The sequence below is a fragment of the Trichosurus vulpecula genome, chromosome 3, assembly GCF_011100635.1.
Source record: "Trichosurus vulpecula isolate mTriVul1 chromosome 3, mTriVul1.pri, whole genome shotgun sequence".
NCBI lineage: Eukaryota > Metazoa > Chordata > Mammalia > Diprotodontia > Phalangeridae > Trichosurus > Trichosurus vulpecula.
The window spans coordinates 36,588,920-36,611,681 of NC_050575.1; the positions used below are offsets into that span (position 1 = coordinate 36,588,920).

The 22,762-nt window shown below is 36.3% G+C and overlaps 1 protein-coding gene and 1 pseudogene across 12 annotated transcripts in view; both read right to left on the minus strand.

Annotated features, from left to right (window-relative positions):
* Positions 1–271: 271 nt before the first annotated feature.
* Positions 272–22,762, minus strand: part of MIA2 (MIA SH3 domain ER export factor 2) — a 130,461-nt gene continuing 107,970 nt past the window's right edge. For 7 of the 12 annotated variants that reach the window (XM_036750632.1, XM_036750633.1, XM_036750631.1 and 4 more), the window contains 7 exons: positions 21,924–21,991; positions 20,346–20,428; positions 18,489–18,617; positions 13,781–13,924; positions 5,257–5,315; positions 2,716–2,944; positions 272–608 (listed from right to left, as the gene is read on the minus strand). In XM_036750632.1, coding sequence (XP_036606527.1) covers positions 442–608; positions 2,716–2,944; positions 5,257–5,315; positions 13,781–13,924; positions 18,489–18,617; positions 20,346–20,428; positions 21,924–21,991 — 879 coding nt within the window. In that variant the 3' untranslated portion in view covers positions 272–441. The remainder of the gene's footprint in view (positions 609–2,715; positions 2,945–5,256; positions 5,316–13,780; positions 13,925–18,488; positions 18,618–20,345; positions 20,429–21,923; positions 21,992–22,762) is intronic. The other 5 variants (XM_036750635.1, XM_036750634.1, XM_036750643.1 and 2 more) reach the window with 1 other exon arrangement.
* Positions 20,904–21,611, minus strand: LOC118843172 (annotated as a pseudogene).

The following is a 22,762-nucleotide window of genomic DNA, read 5'->3' on the forward strand; positions in this document are numbered from 1 at the left end:
CAAACAACTCTTTTAAACCAATTGAAATTTATTATTTCAGGGTAAACATCAAGTTACTTTCATCTCTGTCTTATAACCACAATAAATAAAGCCCTTGGCAAAGCAGGAATGGCTTTGGCAATTTCAAATGTTTCCCAGAGCTGAGTTGATCACGTAGAACTTGGATATTATTTAGTTTAGATTATGGTGGCCTGGCTAACCAAGTTAAAATTCAAAAGTTCAAATGTATATAAGGAGTGTTTGTACAACGGGAAATTACGTATTCATAAAACTCAGTTAAATCATCTTTATTTACAAAACCTTACATTGAAAATTATTATTTCATCAAGCTTCAATTTGAGGACCAGTAAAACCAGTGAAGTAACAGCAGTTACTTAAACTGAGAATGAGAGATGATTAAAAAATATATCATAAATTACTTTTGGTGAAGCAAAAAAACTGTCAAGTTTCTTGCTGTGGCTCTCGATGATCAGCAGCAGGTTCATTTGAAGGCTGAATCAACCCTGAAGATTGCTCATTTCTGCTTTCAGGATGTGGAGGTGGGGGGAAAAACCCATCTCTTGAGGGAAGATAGTGAGGAAAGGCCCTGGGTGGGTAGACACTTCTTGCTGTTTGAAGAGATTGGCAGATCTGTTTTAGCTTTAAATAGCTCCACTTTATCATAAATGAAAAATGTCACTAGTTTACAGCATACATATGTGACCATCAAGCTCTAATTCTCTTTGACGCCAAAATAATTAATTTTGATGACATGCCTTGCACGTGGCAAGAACACTGTTTGTGTCATTGAATTAGATTGACTTAACAAATGATTTTCTGAAATAATGAAATTTATAATTATAGCTTATACACAATTATAAAGGCACACCCATAATTTTAGCTCCAACTACAGTTCTTCCCTAAGCAAAAATCTAATATTTTGACACACAGAGTAGGAAGAGATAGTAAGGCATAAATAGGTAAAACTGACTCAAAATTTGTTTTACAAAAAAATTTTTTTCTCAACATGGCTGTCAATCACACAAGGAATCCAGTGTCTGCCATGTTGTTTTAGTTAGATCAGAGACTCACTTTCCTGGTCTTGCACCACCCCCAAATAATCTTCAATTATCTTAATTACTGTCAAGAAACTCTCCAAACAAAAGTGATCTTACTTAACACCCTGGAGTTGTGATTTATGCTGTGCAAGTATAGAGTTATAACTGGCAATGTCAGGGAGAATTTATGAAAGTCACTTTATAGTATTTTTTTAAGGGCAATCAGGATTAAGTGACTTTCCCAGGGTCACACACCTAATAAATGTCTGATGCAGCATTTGAACTCAGGCCTTCCTGACTTCAGTCAGGGCTGGTGTTTTATCCACTATGCTACCTAGCTGTCCCCACTTTGTATTACTTTTTTTTTTTTTCTTGCTTTTTGGCAGGGCAATTGGGGTTAAGTGACTTGCCCAAGGTCACACAGCTAGTACATGTGGCAAGTGTCTGAGGCCGAATTTGAACTCAGGTCCTCCTGACTCCAGGGCCAGTGCTCTACTCACTGCGCCACCTAGCTGCCCCACACTTTGTATTACTTTAAAAAATATTCTTCACCTAAGGACCACTGAACACGCAAGTCCCTCAAGGCTCTGTCCTGGAGGTTTTTTCCTCTTCCCTTCCTATACTACCTCACTTAGTGATCTCATCAGCCCATGTTTGTAATGATCATTTTTATGCTGATGCTTCCCAGCTTTCTGTATCCACTGCTAATCCCTTGGACACAAACTCCCATGGCTCCCTATTACGTCCAGGATCAAAGCCTTCGGTTTGGCACCTAAAGCCCTTCAGAAACTGGCCCTTTTTAGTCCTTATCTCCCCACCCCTCCATGCTTTTGCAATGGCTATCTCCCTACGCCTATAATGCTAGACTTTCTTGCCTCCACCTCCTAGCTTCTCTGGCTTTCTTCTACAGGTGGCCTGTCTTGGTCCCACTCCCTCCCTACCCCTCAGAGACTAGCTTCCAATTACATACAGATTATTTGCAAGTTGTCTATCCCATTAGAATGTGAGTTTCTTGAGGGCAAGGACTATGTTTTGCCTTTTTCTGTATCCCAGCATTTAGGAGTATCTGGCACATAAGTGCTTAATACATTTTTGTTCCCTGGCTGACAAAAGTACAGCAAATTATTTTGTCTAAAACATGACCCAATAAACCTTCCAGTTTGGTCTTTAAAAAAACCTGTAAATCATTCTCATTAAACAATGCATCTTAAATGCCAAAATACAAGTTATATTTATTTTCTGTAGTTGTCAAAATAATCAGTGTCTCTCAGGTAAGCAATCCATTTCAAACCAAAAGTGTTACTCTAAAAGCAAATGGTCACTCAATCAGGCTGGTATTAATTAAGCACTGGCATACAGATACAAAGGGGGTTATATTCTGATAGGGAGTCAACAAGTAAACATGCAGGGATATACGAAATAAACACAAAGGATAAAACACATATTCAAACTACAAAGTAAGCACAAATCCCAGCCTTAAAGTGAAGTTAGCTTTCTAAATTCAAGGAAAAAAAGCTAAGCTCAAAATCAGTACCAAAGAAAAACAAACTCTAACCATATTATTTCATGAACCATGCCCTGCATACAGGGCACAGCACAAATATGTGCTGAATAGTGAAAAAAACAGACACAAGCTTTCCTCTCCAAAACCAACCTCTAAGTAAAAAAAGTTACGTACTTGATAATTGAGGATGTGGTGGGCCAGGGAAATTACTTGGTGGAAAGTAGCCCCTTGGAGGTCCATACATACTTCCTGGAGGAGGGGGTGTGATGGGAGGTCCTCTTCTCATTTTTGACCCTCTTGGATCCACTGGTAACAAAGGACCTCGGACTAAAGGTGGTGGAACAAAGCCTGGGCCAGCTGCTTCACTTTGAGGTGCGAGAGATGGGTCAGGCATATTTAAATTCTGTTAATAATGACAAATGACAAACAACTACAATGACAGAAAAAGTAACCATCTTTTTCATAAAAATCTTAGGTCTAAAAGGGATCACAAAGTTCACCTATTTTTTCTCCTTGCCCTCCTCCTAAGCCAGGGGTCCTCAAAGTGGGGTCTATGGCATGATCCCAAGGGGGATGTGAGTCAGATTTGGGGTTTTCTTGGCAAAGATACTGAAGTGTTTGCCATTTCCTTCTCCAGCTCATTTTATAGACGAGAACTGAGGCAAACAGGGGAAGCGACTGAAACCAGATTTGAACTCAGAAAGATAAGTCTTCTGATTCCATGAGTCCATGTTGAGGACTTTGGAGGACGCTTCCCCCTCTCATCGTTTGCCTTTAAGTGGCTGCTTGAGTGGCCCGTACCCTTCTACTTTGAGCTAGGCACCAGGAGCAGATGTAAAAGTAATTCCTCCTGTTCCCTCCTCCCTATCTTCACAGGCGTGGATTTTTGGCTTTGGGGCAGTGGCAGGGAGGAATTCCTTGCACCCCTTCATTTCTCAATGACAAGAATGAGCAGGTATGGACTGCTTAGGATTACAGTGACTTTGCATTGGCTCACTCTCTTCTGAACTTCCCTATTTCCCAGACATAACCATCCTTCTGGTCTCCCAGGTTCTCAACCTCCTTGTCCTTGACCTCTCACTCAATTGAAGCTGCTCTCTTCCAAGTTACCAGTGACCTCTTAATGGCCAAATCTGATGGCTTTCCCCCAATCATTCCTCTTGACTTCACTTCAGCATTTCACACTTCAGACTACTCATTCCTCCGGATATTTATTCTCTTCTTTCTGGGTACTCATTCACTTTTCTCTACTGGTTCTCCTTTTGCCAGTCAGATTGTTCCTAGTCCATATCACATCTCTGAACCGTGGGTGTAGCCCAGAACTCTGTTCAGCACCTTCTTCTCTCTGTACACTCCCACTTTCTGACTTCATCAGTTCTTATCGGTTAAATTATCATCTCTATGCAGATAACTCCAAGATGTGTATAAATCCTTAATCTTTTTCCTGAACTCCAATACCAAATTACTTCCTGCCTATCGGATATTTTAAAATCCATGTTCCACCCTGTTCCCAACTTGCCATTTTCTGTTGAGGACACTGCCAGTATGCCAGGTTTGCAGTCTTGGCATTAACCCAGACTCCTCGCTTTCCCTCAACTCACACATCCAATCAGTTTTCAAACTCCTGTTTCTACCTTCACAACATCTCACACATTGAGTTGTCTCACTTCACATAGCGCAAACCCAAGCTCAAGCCGTTATCATCTCCGACCTAGATCGTTCCAATAATTACTGCAATTACTTCTTTCCCCCACTTTAAGTCTCATCCCTCTCCAATCCACCCTCCAAACAGCTGCCAAAGTGATTTTCCTAAAGTGAATGTCTGCCCATGTCATTCTCCTAACTCTATAAACTCTACTAGTTACCTATTGATTCTAGAATCAGTATTATTCCATCTTTATCTAGCCCTTTAAAAATTTCTGCTTTGTGTAAAGTTTTATAATAGATGTAATTATTAGTACAATAGAAAATGTATATGTTTTATAAATGTACTCATATTTAGGGTGAATATTCAAAACTGTGTTTCTTGATAAGGGTGCATAATTTTAAAAAAAGTTTGGGAAGCAAGGCTCTAAGACATTCTGGGTAGATTTCTGTTACTCTAAAATATCCCGAGAAGATTTCACAACTTTTCCTGATAACATACTGTGTAGCTCCTTCTTGGCTTTCAAGCATACTTCATTAACTAAACAGAAAATAGCTTTAGTCAACAAAGTGATATATTACCTAAAAAGAGAACATATAATTACAACGCAAAAGCACCAAGAAGCAACTCTAAAAAGCATTCCTTTATAAAGAGTATACTGGGAAACTGCAAGGTCTTTATGGCTGCATTTCCAACATGACCAAAACCAAGATTACCAATTTTTAAATAATACATTTAAATAATAATCAATAATATGATACAATGATACATTTATTACAATATTAAACAATAAAAGTAAATGAAATAATATTAGAATAATATATGTAATATACAATATTAGACAGTTAAAACATGCACTCAAAGAAAAATCAAAAGGAGGTTTAAGTTCACTTAACATAGCCCAAACCCCAAATCTCTAAGTAGAAAATTCCTAAGACAGGTCAGAAGATGCCAACACAGTTGTAATTGTAAGTAGGAGGGACATTATAAATTCTTCCAGACAGAAGCAGCTTTTAAGGAGATTAATGTGATGTTGAATTTTAGGATAAAACTATGGTTTCAGTACTTACACCAAAATCATCTTTGGTATCATTCCTGCTGGACTCCATTTCTGAAGATGCCACCTCATCTAGACATAGTTAAACAATGATAAACACATTATAGCATTTAATCATTATTTTGATATTCTTCTCTAATGGATAAATGCACAAAATGTAATTTTATCCTCCTATTAACCATCTCTGCATATGCCAACTTTCTAATGAAACAAAGAACTTTCAAGCACACTAGGGGAAAAGAAAAACACCAAACTCTAGCTGTGCACAGAGTGTGGGTAGCAGTGATTCTTCCAGCTATCTCCAGGCAATTCTGCAACTAAAGAGTCAAGGAAAGATCTATAATCTTGGGGGGCAGCTTCTCTTACCTCTCAAACCCTCCTTCCTCCTACACTGTGTACTACAGATTGGCAACTGAGAATGTGGAAATTCTTGTTGAAAAAGAAAAATCTTATCTAATGGATATAATCCCCTATGACTCAGAGCTCTTTCTGACACCCCCTGTATTTCAAGGATGAATTCAAATACCACTTTTAAAAGCATCATGAATCATCCAATTATAACTGGCATTTTCACTTAAAACTGTGTGGAAATTGTACTGATGGCAAAGCATGATGAAATCACTTTTACCTAAAATGACAGATAACCACGTAAATCAGCACAGTGAGTCTACAGTTTAATAACCAGAGTTCTACTTGTAAGAATGAGATCGTGCTAATTAACACTTGCTAATAAACTGTTCTTCTATTCTTACGTCCATGGTATTTTCTGATTTCTACGGATACCTCACTGACCCTACACCAGCATATTTGGGGGCAAACTGAAGGAAGAGTTGACAACAAAAGAGTGAGGGCTCTCACTAGCGTGGCTCAGGGCTGATACTTTGGAGGGGAGGGAGAGAGGGGATGGAATGACAAGGACCAAAGCTGGTGAGTCACTGAGAGAATCTACAAGCTCATGGGGCAAAACACACTGCCTCAAGAGTTCAAGCAGATTAGATACAGCTGTGGCTAACGCTGGAGGCCTGCACTTACAAACACTTCACTCAGTACTCAAGATCATTTTTTTCCCCTAAAACAAAAAAAAAACCAAATCTTCCAGACAAAATGAATCTTCTGGCAGAAAAACAAACACACACTTGACTGAGTTAAATTTTTATTATATCAAGGATTATTACTACTCTCCTGTCTCAGGGTGGCTCAGGGTTCTCGAAGACTGTGCCAGCGGACAGCAGTATCTGTTGGGTTCTGCCATGCTGGCAAGACGTCAAGGCTGGTACCAGCAACAGACTACATCTGCTTTCCAAGAACCATCCCAGCTAATTAGAGGAAAGATAAGCACTAGTGGCCTGACCATGGTAACCCTTGAAATGAAGAAATGTACAAAATGGCTCATATGCAGCCTCCTGTTGTAAAGATGGTGGCATTCTAAATCCAAGATCCTTGTTCAATGGCTGAGGTGTGTACATACTACTGAAAGACCTAAATTTTACTAACCTTGACATTTCTACTATAAACGAAACTAGAAGATAAAAGGAGGTTACAACTAGAAACTAAAATGGAAAGATTCTCATTGGAGAGTCTGGTAAAAGGTTGGCAGAACTGAATTTTATTATGCATCCAAACATAATAACAAATGCAATTTCATGGGGCATTTGGTTGCCTTGTATTGCCATGCTCATGATAAGCATTTGCAAAAACTACACCATGAAAACAATTGTAGATGATGCATCAACATCTATGCAGGACGTAAATAAACTTAAGAATTTGATGTGCTCTTCCAAATTAAATAGATACTTTGAGACTTGGTAATTTCAATGCTAAGGTGGGTATATGTTGAATAAGTTGTGGTATATGAATGTAATGGAATACTATTGTGCTATAAGAAATGGGGATGATACAGACTTCATAATAACCTGGAAAAACCTACACGATATAATGCTGAGTAAGCGGAGCAGAACTAGGAGAATATTATACACATCCACAGATATATGGAATCTGTGATGACTAACCTTGATAGACCTCGCTCTTCTCAGCAATACAAAGTTCAAAGACAACTCCAAAGGACTCATGAGGGACAGAGCTATCTACATCCAGAGAAAGAACTATGGAGACTGAATGCAGATTGAGGCACACTGTTTGTTCTCCTTTTTTTTTCTGCTTTGTTTTTGTTTTTTGTTTGTTTTGGTTTTGCTTCTTCTTTCTCCTGATTCATTGAATTGCTCATAATTCTTCTTTACAACTTGACTATTGTGTAAATAAGTTCAATGTGAAGTTATCTGTAGAAGATATATCAGATTCCATGCCATCTTGGGGAAGCAGAGGGGAGGGGGAGGAAGAAAATCTGGAACTCAAAATCATGCGGAACTGAATGTTGTAAACTAAAAATAAAAAATCTTAATTCATGAACCCCCATCAAAGTGCTTCCCATTATCAACTGGTAAATACAATTAGCTCTTAGCAAATGCATTTACTAAGACGACAATAGTGAGAACAGTTGGTCAAAATATCTCCCCCATAAACCTGGGGTATATTCTCCCACAAATACACAAAGCAACCATAGGAAGAGTGGGCTCAAATCTGAAGTGCGATGGTAGTGAAGCACACATGCAGGATACACATGTGGCAAACACAACTCAAAACTCCTAGTACTACAGGTCCTGGAAATCTTTTTTCTCTTCACAGAATATTCACACAGCTCATGTAGGTTGCAATTCCTCTGCTGGATAAGTTGGTTACTTGGCTGGGCTCCCAGCATCTGCTCTTCTCAGCTTGATTCTGAAGTACCAGAAATAGCTCTCTCAAGTCCATAGCTAGCTCTTTTCTATGCTGCCGGGAGGCCTGTTCCTCAAGATTGCTTTCATTCCTTGAGAGAATGCCTATGTACCCATGTCTCTCTGCTCCCTCCGCGCTACAATTCCTCTTTACAGAGGGAACAAAGGGCTTCCAGTAACCAGGAAACCGAGTACCACACTGTCTTGTGTATCATGTATTCTTTACACGTGTGCCTTCCTACCCTTGTACTTGAAGTCTTGCTATATGCAAAGGAAGAAGACACCTCTGCTTTGGAGAAATCCTGCGTACCAACTGATCTTGTCATACCACCTTATAGTAACTGGTACAGTGAATGGGGGAACAAGAACTGGACTCTTAATTTCACTGATAGAGTCTGGCACCAACTCTGTAGCTCGTGGTCTTAGAGAGCTTTCTAGAGCACCAAGGATTTGACCAGGGTCACACAACCAGTACGTATCACAGGTGGATCTTGAACTCAAGTCTTCATGGCTCCAAGGTCAGCTTTCTATCCACTCCTGCCTCTTACCTTAGGTAAATACCTTATCTGAAAGGTAATTAATTGGTGTCTGGCTGACTTTCACAGGAAACACATCCACAGCCCTCAGAGTGACAATATTAGAAACCTCACAATCCCTCTGCATTAAGCCCAGAATGTTGAATGAAACAGACACATGACCCTGTGGGGCCCCCAGCCACAGAGTGTGAATGAAAGTGGGAGCCTGGGAGGGTGCTGTACTTTGATTTTAATGTGAGAATAACTGATGCTCTAGGAATTTACTTCAACAAAAGAATAAAGTTATATTTGTACAGACATGACGCAGAATTACCTAGGCAGCTTTCCTATTTCCCAACCTGTACCTTGCTCCAATCTTGCATATAATTTATAACAAAGTGAGAATCAGAGAGCTTATTTCATAGACCAAAGCACTAGTCTAAGCAAAGCTTCCTTTTCTGGAGTTAGGAGGGCAGTTTAGTACCTTTATTTAAATTTCAAAAGCTTCTGAGAATCTAACTAAAAGTGATGAAAGAGTAAATTGAAAAGACTGCCAACAAAGCAAGTAATGAGGCAGAACAGAGCTGTCAAGAGGGAAGATGACCACAAAGCGAGTACAGTAACACTCCATTCATTCAGAGGTCACAATTCTAGTGACCTCCAACTGCTGGAAGACAGCCCTGAACCCAAACCAGGAGAAACAGGCCTCTGGGCTTCCGAAGCAGTGTTCACAAAGTCTTAGCACTCACACCGAGTCTTTTCTTCCTGAGGAGCTTCACAGCTTCTCTATCAGTTAACCTAAAATTGCTTACAAGATTAAGTATCAGGTTTTCCAGGCCACAGAAAAATTAGAAATAAAAAACTACACTAGCTGAGAGAAGAAAATGAGAGGATGTTACAGGCAAACACAAAGACAAAAAAGCAGAATAGTGGCCAGCTGACTTCAAAAGAGACAAAAAAAGCTATCTAGTATAACAGAGCATTTCTTACTTTCCAGCCAATCAGAAGGCAAACCTATGTCACTCAAGATTTTGCTGTCATCCTATCAATCATTATAAAAGACCCTCTCAGCTCTTACTTGGGCTCTGACCCCATGTATTGGCAATCGCCGGCCTTGCTAATGAACGGACCGCGCCAGGAACTTTGTTTCTCAGCATTTCCCTCATGACAACAGAGGCAGGTATCATTATTAGTCCCATTTTACAGTTGAAGAAACTGGGGCAGAGGATAAGTGACTTGCCCAGAGTTAACAGTAAGTATCTAAAGCAGGCTTTGGTGACTCCAGGCCCTGTGATCTTTCTGCTGTACCACCTAGCGGACTCTGTGCAGACTGAGTGAATTCTTAAACATTACTTAGAGGTGATCACAGGAGATAAAGCAGACCATTCTTAGTACACACAATTTAAAATCTTGCATGGACAAATTCAGTGCAATTAGGATAAGGAGAGAAGATGGTTAGAAGGAAAAAATCTCTAAACAAGGTAGGACAGGATACTCAACCAAATATATAAGAGCTATTCCTCAAGATAAGTGAATAAAGGAAGTAAAGAAGCAGTTTGCAAAAGAATACCAAAATACTAATGGCCATATAAAAGATCGTTCCAAATCACTAATAGAAGAGAAGGCAAATTAAATTAACTGAGATTCCATTTCATTCCTATCAGGCTGCCAAAGGTGGCAAAAGATAAAATAGTAAATGTTAAAGATTGTGGGAAAATAGGCACACTCATATAGGATTGGTAAAGCTGTAATATGGTCCAACATTCTGTAAAACTATTTTGAAGACTAATAGATAAGTTACTAAACTGTACATACAATTTAACCTAGCAATAAGTCACTATTAAGCAAATGTCTTAAGGAAGTCAATGATAGAAGATACCCTTTATGAAAAGTATTTGCAGGAGCACTTTTGGTGGTAGCAATATGCTGAAAACAAAAGTGAGTATCTACTAAATGGAGAACAGCTATACAAACTGTAGCATATTAATGTAGTGGAATACTACTGCACTGTATACAACCAAAATGAGAAAATTCTGGAAGAATTATATGAGGTACTATACAAAAAAATAGGAAAAGAATTTCCACAATAATTACAACTGTCATTGTACTATAAATGCATATGTTATATTGTAAAACACAACAACAATGAAAGACAACCGAGGAACCAGATGAATATGATTACAAAATACTTTTCACATGAAGACAGATCTAAACAGCTGGAGAAATAAATGTTAATTGCTTATGGGTAAGCTGAGCCAATATAATAAAAACAACAATTCTACTCAAATTAATTTACTTATTCAGTGCCATACCAAACTACCAAAGAATTATTTTATAGAGATAGAAAAAATTAATAATAAAATTATCTAGAAGAACAAAAGGTCAAGAATATTAAGGAAATCAATGAAAAAAAATGTGATGGAAGGTGGCTTAGCAATACCAGGTTTCAAACTATATGAAAAAGTGATAGTTATTAAAACAATCTGGTACTGGCTAAAAAAACAGAGCGGTGAATCAGTGGAACAGATTGGATACACAATATATAGAAGTAAATTACCATAGTAGTTTAGTGTTTGACAAACCCAAAGACCCAAAGTTTTGTAGGCAAGAACTCATAATTTGACAAAAATTGCAGGGGAAACTGGAAAGCAGTCTGGCAGAAGCTAGGCACTGAACAAAAACTCACATTTGTGTATCAAGATATGGTCAAAATAGGCACACAATTTAGACATAAAGGGTGATATCAAAAGCAGTTTGGGGAAGCAACAGGACTTAACCAAGTATATACAAAAAGTTCAAAGGTACAAATTATAAAAAAAAAAAGTACGAAGGTAACAATTTTGAGGTTACCAAGAAAATCAATTTCCACAGTATTTGTAGGAAGATACGAAAGGTATGGGAAAAAAATCTCAGATGTTAACATATGAATACAAACACAATCAATAAGCCTACTTTCCCATACTTTTATGAGAATAATCTATGCATACGCTAAAGACTAGAAGGGCACAATCAGGCTCTCACAAGTGCCATGACACAGCAGACTACCTCTTTACCATCACACATCTGATAGTATATAATGCATCTGTAATATAATCCTACCACATTTATAGTTTGTTGACTATGAAAAAGTATTTGATTTGGTAAAGCAAAATGCTACTGCCATGAAGGCTCTCCTTTAACATCAGGCATATTTCAAAACTACAAAATGTCTTTACAGGTGGAATAAAAAAAGTTCACAGAATCATAAGATTTAGAGATGTAAGGGACCTTATAGGTCTCATTTAACCAGTGAGGAAACTGAGGCACAGAAGGCCCAGGATCACACAGCTAATTTAAGACCTGATTTGAGCCCAAATCTTTCTGATTTCAAGTCCAGTGCCCTATCACTACACTACCTTTCAACCTGATATCAAGTGAGATATGAATCAGGAAAAGTGTTTGCCACTGTTCTAGAGGAGATCTATCACACAGTCCTAATCAAGGAAGGATTCTTTATAGATGGTGAGGTCTTCCAGATGTTTTTATTTGTGGATGACATTATAGACTGACTGCATCATGCTCTGGGACATTATAGAGCCTCCTAAATGAGATCCATAATCACTCAAAAGTCTTTGGTCTAAGATGAAGAATGCCTTTCAGATTATGATATAGGGGAAGATGCACATCTGATGTAATTTGTCTGTCTATACACACACACACATACACACACACACACACACACCCTCTTGGAAAGTTACTACGATGAACAATCAATTGGTACCAGAAATGAAGAGGAAAGCAGGCTGGATTGCTTTTGAGAAATTGCAAAAGTTCTCTTAAGGACCCTGAGATTTTTTGTGAAACAAAAGGCTGTCTTTTTAAAAATTCTAACTTTTTGTTATTTTGAATTTATTAAATACTAACAAATATGAACATTTTCATGTACAAACAGCAGAAAAGGAAGACTGAACATGTAATAAAAATCACCATTACATGCAGCTTTTTTTCTTTTTAAAGTACAGGAATACTCTTCTCTTTTTTGAGAAGCAGAGGTTCTGGAGCGGGTCTGGGAGGCAGACTGGGAAGCAAACAATCCTGAACACCAATAAACTGTAACTTCTCTACATCTGCTAGAGATAAGGGGCTACTTTTCTTCTCTACAGCTTCGTGAGAGAAGGTGTCTCTCCAGGTCAATAATTTCTACAAGTATTGCATGTTCTGCATGTGTGTGTATGTATGAGAGAGAGAATATGTTGCAAGGAAGACGAAGAAGGGAAAAAGGGCAAAAACCTATAGATGCTGAATCACATACCAACAGTCAGTATGTATGGGTCACCTATAAATCAAGCACCGTTTAAATGTATATGGGAAGACTTATTTTCAGTTTTCTCTGAATTTGCCAGGAATCAATAAAGAAACAGTAAGACTAATCATGGCTCCTAATTTCATTACGACCTTTGCTTGCTAATCCTGTTGAAGAAAAAAAAATCTTCCAATACTCAAGACATAAAAATGGGCAAACTACTAAAACAAAGGTAAAATGTTCTCAACCTAGTAAGCTTAGAAAATTACAAATACAACTTCTATCTTGGTTTAAGCCTTTATAATGGCTTAAACTACTGTAAAATACAAGCGCAAACTTACACTATCGACGAGAGAAAACATAATACTGTTCTGCTTACAAACGCTATGATTGATTTACTTCTTGGAATTTGAATACTTAACTATAATGACTCTCTTCTTTTGCCTGCCCAAGATGTCAATATAGTTTTTGGGGGGAATTTAAAGAAGCATATTTTTAATAAAATTTTTTTCTGTGCAAGTGTGCCTTATATAACAACTGTGCCCTTAAAGTATTGTGTCCAAGTTGTTGAACTGTAGTTCATAAACTTTTACAATTGGAAAGGATTTTAAAATATTACCTAGTCTACACTCCTAATTTTACAGGTGAGGAAGCTAAGGCAGAGAGGTTGTTCTGTCCAAAGTATCACAATATCAGAGCAAGGACTAAATACCAAAGGGACTTCACTCCCAGTAGTGTTCTTTACACTACAGCACATGGTAACGTCAAATGAATTACAGGGACTCAACTATTTCAAACAGAGCTGTCTTAAACCTTTTTGTTAAGTAAGACATACTTGCATCATGTGAACAATCACAATTTATCTGGCTTTACTAGTTTTTTTCCTCCCTTTTGTACTAGTACCTTCTAATGAAGTATAGGGTCCATGCTAATCGCTTCTTAGATTCTCAGTTGGCCAACTTTACATACCTGAATGAGGAATCATCATTCTACGATCTCTATCCCATGGAGGTGACAGAGATCCAGTGTCTGAAGGTGCTCGGTGTGGATCAGATAATTCTCCTCTCTCATTGGCATTCTGATATTCCAAAGGATGCCCTGGTCCTCTTGAACCTAAATAGAGAAATAAATGAAATAATGTTTTATGTAAACACAAAGAATTAAGTCCAATGAATTTAAACAGTGGACTTCACTGGGAGGGTATACCAAATAAATTTTGAATTGTTAGGACAAGTAGAAAAAAATTTACAAGGCACAGAAACTTGTGTTTATAAACTAATTTTCAGGGTGTTGTTTTGTGCTATTATTTTTTTAAAGATACCTAAGCAAAATCAATGTACACATTCAAATTATAAAGCAATCTGAAGATTAAAAAATGAAATTACAAAGTAAAGGTTTCTATAAAAATAAAATATTCACTGCTTAAGATATGGATATTGTGGGGCAGCTAGGTGGTGTAGTGAGTAGAGCACCAGTCCTGGAGTCAGGAGGACCTGAGTTCAAATCTGGCCTCAGACACTTGACACATGTACTAGCTGTGTGACCTTGGGCAAGTCACTTAACCCCAACTGCCCTGCCAAAAAGCAAAAAAAAAAAAAAAAGAAAAAAAGAAAAAAAAAGATATGGATATTGTAAAGTTTGCTAACCTTGGGAGGCTATACAACATATTCCAAAAGTTAATTCTATCACTGCTTAAAATATTTTTGGAATTCCTCTTTAGGAGGAGCTATGTGACACACAAGAAAATCAAAGAAGCACGGGATTAAAATTCATTCTTTTATAGTTAGTCTCATACCTTTTCTCCTCCCTCCCCACAAAAAACATTACCAAGATTTACCACCCACCTTATTCACCAGACTTGATTCCAAATGACTTTTGGTTGTTTCCAAAAATCAAAGCCACCCTCAACGATTTGAGGATATTTAAAAGAAAATGTTTCACTCAAAGGCAGCACTGTTGGAATAAAGGTAGGACCTCCTACACTATTATAAACAGGTTAATACTCTTTTGGTATGCTTATAAATCAAATACTTTGGCAAAAACCTATTCTATTTAATCTCAAAGTGTATAAAAAAATTCAAATGAAATGTTTTATATTCTAACACAAATGCTTAGTGGTAGGACAGTACAGTAGCTTAGAGAGCTAGCCTTGTAGTCAAGAAGACCTAAGGAGTCCTGCTTCTGACACATACTAGCTGAGCAAGGCATTTAATTCTTAGTGCCCCAGAGAACTGTCCCAACAAAGTTCCAAGGGAGGAATGGGAAAGGGAATCAACTGAGGAATGGTTGAATAAATTATGGCATGTGAATGTAATACAATAGTATTTTACATTAAGAAATGATGAAAGGGGCGATTTCAGAGAAACCTGGGGAGAGTTTCCCAAACTGATACAGAGTAAAGTAAGACTAACTGGGAGAACAATTTATACAACAACAACAACGTGAAGAAAAACAACTTTGAAAGAGTTAACAATGGTAATTAATGTAATCACCGTCCCCCGTTCTAGAGTACTAATGTTGAAGTCGTGCTGCCAGGGATGTGCTAAATTGGCTCAGGCTAAGGGAGTCAATTGTTCAATGTTCAATATGAGTAATTATATCTCAGAAATTGTGAGCTCTACAAATCAGGGCTTATTTATTGTTTAGTTGATTGTCTAGACTTAAGAAAGCGATGGAAAAAAGGTTAATGATGTAGATTACACTTAAAAGTATAGCCTGCATACATTTCCCAGAGAGCTGTTACTGAATATTTACCAGCACACTACTGACGGAGGGAGGTAATGTACTCAAGATGCACAATGAGACATCTATTTTTGGCTAAGATCAATGTGGGAATTTATTGTGCTTGACTATGCATTTCTGTTCCAACAGTTTTGCTTTTCTTTTCAATTGGTAGGTATGGAAGTGAGGTCAGGGTAAGGGAGAGGGCCAGGGAGCTAGAGACAGAAATTTGTTAAAAAAATGAGAACAGAAGGGAAGTCACAAGGAATTCCAGACAAGTAAGACAGTTTTGAAAATTACTTGTTGAATATAGTATAAACTTAGAAAGAAAAGTAAGCTCTTCACAGTAGAGATTCAATTTCATGTACATTCCCCTACTTCTGTTCTATAATGTATTTGGAAATGTTAATTTTATTTCTTGTTAAAAAATCAAAAAGATAAATGAGAACTGTATTTTATCAAAGTCTTCTCAGAATCTACAGATATAAATCATGTAAATGTAAATCACATATTTTTATTATTTTTTTAATAATATGCTTTATTATGTTCATACATTTTCTAATATTGAGCCAACTTGGTATGTATTCCTGGTATAAAAATCCAACTTGGTCATAACGTATAATCTTTTAAATATGTTTTTATAATCTCTTCACCAAAATATATTCAATATTTTTACACTAATATTCACTAGAGACATTAGCTTATAGTTTTTTTGTCCTTGGTTTAGGCATCAGGATCATATTTGTCTCAAAGAAGGAATCTGATAGCATCCTTTCTTTCCCTCATTTTGTAAACAATTTATATAATATTGTAATTAATAGTTCTTTGAATGTTTGATAGAATTTACCTGTAAATCAATCTGGGCTTTAGAGTTTTTTTTTTCCCTTTGGGGTTGTTCAATTTCTTTTTCTGAAATGGGTTACTTCAATCCTCTATTTCTTCTTCTCTTAATATGGGCATTTTATACTTTTGTAACTATTTTATTGGCGTGTAATTGGGCAAAATAATTTCTAGTAATTCCTTTTATTCTTTCTTCAGTTGTGAATTTTCTTTTTTTTCCCCTTATTGAATTAGCTACTGGTCTATCTACTGTATTAATAGTTAAGGAAAACAGCTTCTAAGTTTTATTTATGACCTTTTGGTGTATTTCTGTTTTGCATTTTATCTCCTCTTTGATTTTCAGATTTTCTTTTATCATATTGATTTTTAAAATTTTTGTTACATTCATTCATTGATTTGTTCTAGTTCTCTTTTGTTGCTGGGTTTAACAATATAAAATCTCTCCTAAGGAATTCTCTGATTGCATCTCATAAGTTTTGAAAGGTTGTCTTATTGTTGTCATTGTCTTTAACTATCTACTAATTCAAATTATAATTTGTTTTTTCTTCACCATCCTTTAAGATTAAATGTAGTCTATTCCTAGTTTGGAATTAACTAGTTAAGTCTTTAAAAAGTTAAAACTAAAAAGCTGAAAACTTTTTTTAAATATTAATTTTAGCTACTTATGTATAAGAAAAGATTATAAATACACACACAACCAAATATTTCTAAAGCAATCAAGTATTAAGTGACTACTATATGCCAGGAGCTAAATGAATCCTATCATTGTTAAAATGCATGTCCCAAATCATCAAAACAAACAAAAAAAAAGGACAAAAATAAAACAGGTAACAAGAGAAAGTAAAAGGAAGGGAAGATACTTCATCAGTTCTTTAGATGGAAACCAAGAAAAGAAACATTATGTTTAGAAGCGCTTTTAATGGTAAACTGGTAAGAACCAAAAAAGAATGGGCTTTAGTCCTTTTCAATCTTACCTATAATTTTTGTAGTTATTATAACACCTAATGATAAAAATTCATACAGATAATCTTTAGAATTTGTATCATAAAAGCTATTTAAGGAGGAGAGAAATGAAAGGTACTTATTGATTTTTTCATTCTAAATATTCAGCTGATTACAGGCAGTCCACAATTTACTGTCAGTCAACTTCCAGTGATCTGCATTCATGGTATTCAACCAATTGTACCCATGTTAATACATACATATTTACATTAGACAAAGTAACATATCCTAGAGGCAGTCTGCCTTCTGATAGGCTCCACGTAAAAACACTCCCTGGTCTACCAGTTTCAGCTTAGGAGATTCAGTCCCTCCCCATCCCCTGCACAGACCAAGTAAGGTTATTTTGATGTGTCTTAAAGGCACATATGCACTGTGTAGTATCAGGGCACAAAATAATGCTATTTGTGTTGATGGCATGGCAATTCTCTTGAAGCAGATGTTTTCAAGGCACATGTACACCAAAAAACAAAAAGCAAAACAAAATTGAAAACCCCACAACCAAACCACAGCTTATTTTCTAACACTTATGCTTATCACAGCATCAGTTTAGGATTACTGTATAAAGTAATCATGCCTGTCAAAATCTCTTCAAGGAAAGCCTTCTGACCTCATGATCCTAATGAAGGTTTACCCTCATCTCATTTGTTGACAGTAAAAATAAAGCAATAATTATGAAAAGGGTAAGAACTCTATATGATATACTATGATATATTAAAAACAAACTTATGTTATGTGGTTACTATCTTTCCCCGTTTAATAATATTCTAGAATGCTTTATGCTACGATAGAGCATATAGCATTTAAAACTGACTAAAACTGAAGATTAAAAAATATGGCTAAAAATAGTTTTGTGGCCATTTCCATAAAAAGTTGAGAACTCAAGCCTCTTGATCAGGAGTATAACCTTTTCATATAATCTTGTTTTCATGGGAAAATAAAAATCAACTCATGTCAGTCAGACTTAATGGCCCTTTTCCCAGGAATATAACCCACTGTAAATTAGAGGACTGCCTGTATTTTCTAAATATTTATATTACAGTTCATTTTTAGGATAAGTTGGGATAAAGAAAGGAATGGAAAAATCCAGAGTAATAAACACGTTTAAGCAATATACCTCTTCCTCCTCCCCCTGGAAGCAAAGGTGAAAGTCTGAGTGGACCCTCCAACAAAGTTGGAGGGGAGAGAAAAGCTCTCATTTCTGGTGAAGGCCGACCCATTGGTGAGGGTCCATATGGGGAATGCTCTGGAATAATTAAAACAACATATTTAAATTCAATTTCAGTAACTACACTGGATACAGGTAGAATCTCATTTTAATGAGTACCATTTAAAACATTTACTCCATATGATAAGGGTATTTTCATGTCCTAGTCTAAGGGCACTGCTTTGCTAATATGGATAGAATTATTTTTAATGAAAAATCCCATATACAAGAGCTATTCTCATGTTCCTGTCCATTTAACAATGAATGTATTTAATACATGTTATCATTTTAGGTAAAATTACTTTGAATACCTGTTCGACAGGGTATTAGTGATGTTTTAGAGTTTTATTTTAAAAAATTTCAATAGCCTTGTTTCTTGCTGTTGGTCTAGCTCCAACTACTGGAAATTGTAAAACAACAGGGCTCAGTTCTATTGAAGAGACAAGCTGTGAAGAGCTGTAAATTGTTTTAGGGAGATTTCAGGTTTGGCAGATACTGAATTAACTGAAGCAGCAGGATCTATTCTGCATCACACGGCTTGGTGAAAGAATAAGGACCCAGGGAGAGGGAGACCTAGGTTCAAATCTTTGACACAACTTGTGTAACAAAATGAGAAAGCCATTAAACCTCTCTGAGCCTCAGTTTTTTTAATCTGAAAATTGTGGATAGTAATACTTGTACGACCCACCTCGAAGGGTTTCTAAGGGTTCACATGTGACAGTGTATATAAAGCACTTTGCAAACAAAATCCTATATAAATATTAACTCTTAATATTGTTATTACCAGTTTAGCTGGTAATTCATAAAATAAACTGCAGTTAGCTTTACCTGATGGTAACTAGCCAAGTTCACAAACCCTACTGGCTCAAGGAATTATTTTTTACCAAAAAGAAAAAGGGAAAAACCATAGTATTCTAAAACATCACAAATACCACAGTTTAAAAAGTGCATCACATTGCATTAGCAGTATCTTGTATTATATTCAAATGCAGTTAAAAGCAAAAGGGCAAGACAGTTATTTACCCTCTTAGGGACCACTGCTTTAGAAGCAAAGCATCCTCCCTTTTTAAAAACATCCTTTCACTACCAAGCTAGGAATTTGTTTTCAAATATGGGTAATCCTAATGTATTGTATTAACAAATACTTACGAACATACTGCAATGTAATCTTACTAAACACTACAACAATATACTTCTATTTTAATGAAATTTAGATTTTTATATATCTTCAAGCTTATTAAAATGGGGTTTAGCCTATATGAAAATAGGTTTCATTTTCTTGGGCATTAATTAATTTTGATTCAACAATTATTTGGAAGACATGATTTAGAATAGTTTGAGATTACATAATCTACCACAAAAAATAATATACACTGGATAAATAAAAGAGCAATACATAATGAATAAAATTATAAGATGAATTTCTAAATTGCCATTATTCCCAGGAATAAAAACATTCCAAAACAGACTTAATAAATAATTAATCATAATGATATGTCTTTTCTATACTTTAAATTCCAGGAGCTTAAAGTATAAAATTACATCCTCTTGCAAAATCCCTTTGAGATTCACAGAGGAAATACTATTATTATGGATGGTGAAACTATGCCTAAAACCTCATATACAGAAGTAATTAGAGTGCTAAGACTAGAACCCCGGCTCCTGAATCTATAACCTTTATGAATAATGACATCATATTTATGCCAACATTATCCAATTAACTTTATAAAGTAAAATATGTTGAAAAGTGAAGGAAACAAGCAGTACCTCTGCCAAAGGATCTATTTGGAACATCAAGGGCATAAGGATCTTTTTCTAAGAGGTCATACTTAAATTCTGTTTCAGTTAACCTGCAAAGAAAGGAGAAACATCTCTTAGTTATCCATTAAACAGAGAACACCCATAATTTCAAGACAAATGACACCGTTCAGTACTTAATTTTTCCCTTATGCAATCATAGCACTTTAGGGAAGGAACAGCAACTCTGAAGTAACTGTGACACCATGTGCTGTTCCCTTTCCCTGTCTGTTCTTTTTTCTTCTTCTTTCAGGGTAGAGGAAGAGAACCAGGCCGATTCAGGCCTACTGCAATTAACATCAGTCATAAAAATGGTCTGATTTTCAAGGTGAAAGAAATCTTATAGGACATCCAAAGCAAGGATTCACTTTACAATTGAGAAAAATGAAACCCAGGAAAAGGAACTGATTTGACTTGGACCACAAGGCTAGGCAAAAGTAGGACTGGAAAAAGAATTGTCCCAATATCTAATCTCAAATTCAAAAATTCTTGATTTCTTCAAAGATTCATGCTTTGTATTTAACCATTTCAAGATTCAACAAGGAGTTTCACATTATGGTCAAGCTCCTATATCAGATTTACAATTTGAGTTAGAATTTGTGGTTGTTTGAGATGAAAAGCTCTCAAGCACATCACAATGTCCCATTTTTGTGTTGCTCATCATTCCTGTTAATACTGTATCAAGAATCATAATAAGAATTGTCAACATCTGAAAATAAGTCTTCTACAGAATTAGGACTTTTCTTCTCTAATTCTGAAAGTTTTCCCCTATTTTCTTGAGGATTCTCCATTTCCCAAACATTACTTTGAGAGTTTCTTGGAGCTTGTATTGATATAACCATGGATAGGTTAGAAATAATATCTTGGGACTGAATATCTTCAAAGTCTTTTGAGAAACTACTATAATCTAGAACAAGTTTCCCTTCACCCTGTTCTTTTGTTGAACAACAAAGGATATCCGATGATACTAGATGGTCAAGAGAAGCATGTCCTGTATTCTGAGCATTTATTATTTGCCCAGTTCCATCTTGGATCATTTCTTCTTGAATCTGCCTTACAGTGTTTGCTATAAGAACTGACACAGATTAAGTTCAACAACCACGTGGCATAACTAAACAGGTCTAAGAGTGACTGCTACTGAAAACTATATGAGAGAAGGGCCTTAAAATCAGTCAGGGTTCCTTCGATATCTTCTTCACCATCAAAACATTTTCTCTTTATTCTTTTTGTAAACATTGTCCTATAGCTGTCCTATAGTTCTGGCTCCGGGCTCCAACTCGAGGGCCCCAGTTTACTCACAGCTTGAGCTCCAAAACCTGCTCCAGCTCTGACTCCTCACAGTGCTCCTCCTTACTATGATTTCAGACAAACGTGTGTGTGTGGATACATCTATATGTGTATGTATATATGCCTATACACCCCCCCCCCCACCAAGAATTAGGCTCAACTGTTGCTTGATGACTTCTAGGTTTTCTCATTTTCAAATGACACAAAATTAGGTGTTACTAACAAAAAAAACTGTCTAAATATAACAAGCAAATTACTTACTTTTGTCTGTTGTGTGCGTTTTCTTTTTTTAAGTCATTGAGATGTCTTTCAGCAGCCCGGGCTGACAGCTTGCAAAAAAATAAATAAATAAATAAACACATTAAATGTGTTGGAGAGAATAATAAACCTGGAAACAGGAAGACCAAAGTTCACTTCCTGCCTCTGATGCTTACTAGCTATGTAACGATGGCCAGAATACTTCATCTCTCTGAGCCTTATCTGTAAAAGAGAGATAATGATACCTGTGGCATCTACCTCAGAGAAGCACTGTGAGGCTCAGATGCAATAATGTATGTAAAACACTTTGTATACTTTAAAGTGCAACACAAATCAGTTATGATTATTATATTTAACTGTAAAAAAACACAATATCATCACACACATTTTATGATGATGGCAGAATTAAGATCACATGTGCTTACACCATGCACAGGTAATCTCCTTTTAAAAAAGTGAGTGTAAAAGTTTAGTTAAAAAATGTGCTATCTATAATTGCCTCCATTTATAAAATATTTTCATTATACAATCATATAACCCATTTTTCACTTCTGAAAAAAGTAAAGTATGAATAAAGTTAATGAATGTCAATAATACAAAGCAACAAAATATTGATTTATTATATTTAAATTAAATCAGAATAAAAATTCTGTAATGTTATGCTTTTGATTAGTACAGAACAGAGACCACCAAATATGAATTCCACCAACAGTCCTCCTTGTCAATAAACCGCTCAATGTCCTTACCTATGTTATTTTCTTCCTCTCCAGACCCAAAAGAGTTAGTCCCCTCCTACTTGCTAAGGCTACTACCCCATCTCTCTCATTACATATATCATGCAT